This window comes from Sinocyclocheilus anshuiensis, unplaced genomic scaffold (genome assembly GCF_001515605.1).
Source record: "Sinocyclocheilus anshuiensis isolate Anshui unplaced genomic scaffold, SAMN03320099.WGS_v1.1 scaffold392, whole genome shotgun sequence".
Lineage (NCBI taxonomy): Eukaryota > Metazoa > Chordata > Actinopteri > Cypriniformes > Cyprinidae > Sinocyclocheilus > Sinocyclocheilus anshuiensis.
In genome coordinates this window covers 272220-278780 of record NW_015557091.1, presented here as the reverse complement: position 1 = coordinate 278780, position 6561 = coordinate 272220, and the positions used below count along the sequence as shown (strand labels likewise).

At 33.0% G+C, this 6561-nt stretch overlaps 1 protein-coding gene across 1 annotated transcript in view; it reads right to left on the bottom strand.

Annotated features, from left to right (window-relative positions):
• The window catches only part of LOC107677110 (ankyrin repeat and fibronectin type-III domain-containing protein 1-like), an 82123-nt gene that overhangs the window by 2844 nt on the left and 72718 nt on the right, over positions 1–6561 (bottom strand). The window contains exons 17-21 of the mRNA XM_016471907.1: positions 4873–5039; positions 4638–4788; positions 2461–2629; positions 2208–2374; positions 713–917 (exon numbers count right to left, since the gene is read on the bottom strand). Of these exons, the coding sequence (XP_016327393.1) occupies positions 713–917; positions 2208–2374; positions 2461–2629; positions 4638–4788; positions 4873–5039 (859 nt within the window). The remainder of the gene's footprint in view (positions 1–712; positions 918–2207; positions 2375–2460; positions 2630–4637; positions 4789–4872; positions 5040–6561) is intronic.

Sequence of the window (6561 nt, the reverse complement as noted above, 5' to 3'; positions counted from 1 at the left end):
CATCCTGGATGCCCTGGGGGTAAGCAGATAAACATCACATTTTCATTTTTGGGTGAACTATCCCTTTAAATTAAATTTTGCTTTAAAAACAAAAAGTCTACAATTACAGTCAAACTCTCAGTGTTTCTGTAAGATGACTTAACTGTACCTTAACTCATCACAGTTAAAAAGTTCTTTTTTAAATCATAATTAATCATATCAATAAACTATTTCTTGGTTTAATACAGGGCTGCAGGATTAATTAATGACAAATTAAAAACAAAATTGCAATATGGCTTAGTGCGATTATCAAATCTCAAAGATTGTGATTTAATTAATTTTCTTAAATACTCATAATTTTTTGTTTTACAGTAAAAAGATTACAATATAATATAGCATTATATTGTGATCATACAATATTGTAATATTTCTTATTTTTGTTTTATTTTGTCATTTTTATTGAATAATAATACTTCTTTTTATTATTATTATTTAGCCATATTAATATATATAATCACAACATTTTTGCCTAGTAATAGTTTTGGCTGAAAAAAAGAAGCTTGGGAGTCTGACGTATGCAATTCTAAATCCATAAACAGTAAAACATTCAAAACGTTATCCGTGAATGTCAAATTGATCTGGTAGCTCCACTATATTGGGCGATCTGATGAGGTGACACCTGCAGCACGGTCTGGTGATTCTGTGATCTGTACAGGTCAGCGCTCTCTCTCACCGTTGTGTTTGCGTGTGCTCTCTGGTGACGGGGTCGGTGAGGGCAGGTAGTCCCCCTGAGAGGAAGTAGAAGCTGGTTTTTCTGGAATACTCTCTTTGGAGAAGTCTATAATCCATTCCAGACTCACTCCAGAGCTCTGATGCTTATACCGTGCCGACTGGAGGACCACCATCCACCGCGCATCACGCCACAGCTCCTCCAGATGCTGAAAGGGAACACATATAAACGTGATATTCTCATCTGGACTCTCATCATGTGCCTTGTTTTCGGTCAACTACAAACAGGAAACAACACAACAACTGCATTTGAAATCGTGTATTTCTGGGTAAATTGGTGGTATTTGTGTTGCTGAACCAGTACATTTTAATTTAAACTTAAAAAATTAAATTAACCCATGAGGTTTACACACTCTATATTATATATTTTGTTATATTATGCTTTATATATATATATATATATATAAATATATATAAAACAATAATGTCATGTGTTTTTACACCGCAAACATCAAAAAATATATATATATTTTCTATTCAAGAAATACTCATCACAAGATGAAAACAAAATTAGGAGATTAAAAAAATAAAATATTATATAAAATATAAATTAAATATCTGACACAGTTTTGCCTCGTAAGTTAATTTATCTTTTCATATATTTAGTTATTTTATCTGAACAATTCTGAACAAAAAAAGAAATGAACACTTTTATTGAGAAAGGATGCGTTAAATTGATCAAAAGTGACAGTAAAAAATTATTTGCGGTATGTTAGACACATTTTTTTAAACAAAATTCATACTTTTATTCAGTAATGATCTATTAAATTGATCAAAAGTTACATAAAAACACTGAAGTACATTCTAACTTTAACTTGCTTACTAATAATTATGTCTAATTATCAAATCAACAAATAAATGCACATGAAACATTGATAAAATTATTGTATTATTTGAGAATTAAGAGACTGTGGCAGTGTTTATTCACAGGTTATTCAAGGTTGATTCTGTGTTTAAATTATTTTCAATTTATCTTTTTTTTTTTCAGAAATACTCATCACAAGATAAAGGCTTGTTTTTTGTGAGAAAAAAAACACGCAAATGAAATATTACATAAGATATTTAATATTAAGATACGATGAAAAAAAATTAACCTTATACAGTGTTGCTTCCTAATTAAACTGATCTTTTTTTATATATTTAAATATTTTATCTGAACAATTAGACAAAAATACTCATTTAAAATAGGCTTTTTTGCAGTGTAACAATGTAGTTCAATGGTAGACTGTCAAACAACAATCTTAAATTCAGACGACTCAGCTCACTGATCACACGGGCTGATCTTCAGCTCTGCATCTATTAAGGATGATACTGTAAATGCCACAGTTAAACAGTTTGTTCTGATTTTTATTGCGGGTTTACTGTCATCAGTTACACCTATGAAAGCTGAACTGGAGCGGCGGGCTGCCAGTGTTAAATTGCACAGAGGACAGAAATACCTGCAAATACTCCTCAACCTGCTGATGTTTCTGCTTGGCAGCGAAGAGCTCGGACTCGGAGAACGCCTCGCGCAAAGTCTGCTGGGACATCAGGGACTCCAGAGCCAGCAGGGCCGACACGCGGCAGTACAGGCCAATGAAACTGGGGCAGTAGGCCTCGAAATGAACTACACAGACAGAGAGTGAGAGCACGGCGGGGGACGGGACAGAAGATACGTGCGTGTGTGAATGTGTTTATGGTGTGTCGTCTCACCTAACTCAAAGATCTGCAGCGGCAGGGTGAAGAATCCCGAGCGCGGCGAGCAGAGATGGTTCTGTCCGGGCGGTGAACACACCTCCTCACACGGTGGGAGGAGCAACAGGAAGGACACGCCTCCTCCCAACTCAACCACCTCCTTCACATACACACGGAAATCCTGTGCCTGATATATGAGGAAAAGGAGAAATGTTAGTATTTGCAGTATCATAGGTTCTCTAAAGAACCTTTTTATTTATTTAATTATTTTTTTTGCTGTATAGGGCCATATGGAATATGGTTTTGGAAATTAAACTAGTTCTTCATTCTACATTGTTCTGATTTTAATGGTTTATGTTTTCATTCATCAGACTCTAATGTACTATTTGTGGTACATTATGGCACTTTAGGGATTAATACTTTAACGTAGCAAGGATGCATTAAATTGACAAAACACTATTTGCTGTAAATTCCATCCGTTTTTGGTAGAAAATATTACTTTTATACACGGGATGCATTAAATCAATCAAAAGTGACAGTTAAACACTATTTGTGGTACATTATGACCCTTTTTGAAAGAAATTAATACTTTTTTCAGAAAGGACGCATTAAATTAATCAAAAGTGACAGTAAAACACTATTTATGGTAAATTATGGCCCTTTTTAAAAGAAATTAATACTTGTATTCAGAAAGGATGCATTAAATCAGTCAAAAGTGACAGTTAAACAATATTTACAGTACATTATGACACTTTTTTGAAGAAATACTTTTATTCAGCAAGGATGCATTAAATTAATCAGAAGTGACAATAAAACACTATTTACAGTAAATCATGGCCCCTTTTTAAAATAAATTAATATTTTATTCAGAAAGGATCTATTAAATTTATCAAAAGTGACAGTAAAACATTATTTGTGGTACACTGACACTTTTTTGGAAGAAATTAAAACTTTTATTCAAAAAGGATGCATTAAACTGATCAATAATGACAGTAAAACGCTATTTGTTGTACATCATGACACTTTTCAAAAGAAATGAATGCTTTTATTTAGAAAGGATCTATTAAATTTATCAAAAGTGACAGTAAAACATTATTTGCGGCACATTTTAACTTTAGCTTGCTTACTAATAATTATGACTATTTATCAAATCAATTAATAAATGCACATGAAGTACTGATTGTTGTTGTTTGTGATTACTGATTGTGATTTAAAAAGAATCAAATTAAGACTGATTCCCTAATGAATCATTTAGGTTGATTCATGAACTGGTTCAAACATCTCCAGATTTTTCCATCACTATTTACAACTGTAAAAACTTTTTTTGTTGTTGTATTTTTTTAAATATTATAAATATGATATAATATATAAAATATTATATATATAAATAAAGACTATTGGAGTATGTTTTGCAAAAAACTATTTCAGACTTTCTACTTTAAAAAAAAATCACATTTAATTCAGCGTGTTACTTGTCATTTCTTTGTAATTACTTTGTGAAATTTACTACCATTTTCCTACACCAAATGTTTTCATTACTATAATGTGAGGGAAATAGATAGATAGATAGATAGATAGAGATAGTACAGTATTATGCATATTATGGTATATTTTCATTTAATTTAATTTAAATGCTTTTAATTTAAGCGGATTTAAAAAAATATATAACAGTGATAAGAAATATAATTATATTTTTTATATAATAATAAAAAATTACAAAAAAACATTACAGTAGTGAGGACAAGATGGGTTTAATTTTTAATGAAAATACTGTTACAATCCAAACATCTTAAATAATGTCTTCATAATCGGCTTCTTTTTCTTTATTCAAAATGATAATTTCCTATTTTTCTTTTGATTTTGAGGTGAAATACAACTTCAAATTCATCTCACAAGATATAAAGTGTCTGGAACATTCTGTGTGCAGTCTGATTCTTTGTAATTACTTTGTGAAATTTACTACCATTTTCCTACACCAAATGTTTTCAGTGTAGAAATTTCCATGACTTTCCCATTTACACACAAAACATGCAAAACAGGCTAGCGGGCATGTGTTTCATCTGTGTCATGCATGTAAATGTGTGCATTTGATACTGTGTGGCCCTGATTTACTAAATTCCCACATAAATGGCATTGATTTGCTTGTGCTATCAAGCTAATTGTGTGTCTATGTGTGGAAGTGTGAATGCACAAACCTGGCGGTTGGGAATGTTGATGTAGGTGAGCAAATCTTTAGCAGCGGTCCGTAAGTCCAGTAGGAGGCGATGTGGAGCGCTCTGGACATCGTCACACACCTTCGCGCTGTCCTCCAGCGAACTCAGCGACTGAAGCCACTGCCATTCTTCCCTATGAAAAAACAAACACATATAAATTACTACACACATATATAAAGGCATCCGCATGCATAACACAACCATAACCGCGTCATACCTGGAGACGTGGCCATTGTCTCGTATTTTGACGTGGCACAGCACGTTTGGGTGTTTGTGTGACACGAGCATCCTGATCTGGTCCACCGAGGTGTACAGCTTCAGATATCCTAGATACAGGCCCGGAGACAGACACTTACTGCTGCGCCGGTGATACGCCAGCTTCTCCTGCACACCAAGAGCTCATTAGAAAACACGAATCTCAGGAAACCTGTCAAGAACACATCCAGATCGATATTCATCCCAAAAACAAGTGAAATAAACATGACATGTTATTACTGCTTCTCTGGAGTACTTCTTTCTGATTGGTTATTCATGGTAAAATATTTCTGAATATGTGAATAACTGACCGTTCACCTGGGAAAAGTGTGTTTTGTACAAGCTGTGCTCGTATTCTGCAAGCTAATAAAATAATCTCAACTCATATCAGCCATTTCAACTTTTTCCTTTACATCTATGTACATATTGTTTTAATTAAGCAGGAAAATGTACAGCCGAATGGACGTTATTGCAAATTAAAAACCAGGACTGATCAGGACTGCTTTGCACTTTAAAAAAAAAAAGTTTTTATTTTTTATTCTTATTACTATAATGTGAGGGAAATAGATAGATAGATAGATAGATAGAGATAGTACAGTATTATGCATATTATGGTATATTTTCATTTAATTTAATTTAAATGCTTTTAATTTAAGCGGATTTAAAAAAATATATAACAGTGATAAGAAATATAATTATATTTTTTATATAATAATAAAAAATTACAAAAAAACATTACAGTAGTGAGGACAAGATGGGTTTAATTTTTAATGAAAATACTGTTACAATCCAAACATCTTAAATAATGTCTTCATAATCGGCTTCTTTTTCTTTATTCAAAAACAGCTTCACCACAGGGAAAATCTGAGCCGCTCAGACAAAACATCATTTTGACACTGAGGCTGATGTTCCTGAGCCAGAGTCGCTCCAAACACACAATCAGCGGCGGGTGAAGTGTTTACAGCACTCAGACTAAATCATCAGCTGAACAATGCTACTGTTATACTCCCACAATTCACGGCACTCCAGGAACAAGAGCGAGGAATACAGAAGCTAGCGGCTGCTAAATGTTTTTTTTCCACTGATTTTCAGGCTTTGGACTCATTTACTGTATATAAGAGTCTGAAACCTGTTGAGTTAAAGCATTCGTTCACCCAAAAAAAAGTTGTGTAATTTTCTCTCCAAAGTTGTTTCAAATTCATATTGCTTTCTGAACCTGAATACACTGCATCGAAATGAGTCATGCCAGGCTTGACGTCAATAATGAGACACTAGAAAGTCAATGATGTTTGACGTCAAACTGGGCACGACGCATCTAAATTGTATAAATTCAGAAGTTTGGACACACTAGACTGAATTTATGTTTCTCATTATTCTAAAAATGGGTTTTGTACATAAATGTACAGTACTTGTAAAAAGTTTGGAAACATTATGACTTTTAAATGTTTTTAATGAAGTCTCTTCTGCTCACCAAGGCTGCATTTATGTGCTCAAAAATACAATAATAACTCGAATATTGTGAAATATTATTACAATTTAAAATAACTGTTTTCTATTTGATTTATTTTGTAAAATGTAATTTATTGCTGTGATCAAAGCTGAATTTTCAGCATCATTACTGCAGTCTTCAGTGTCACATGATCCACACAAC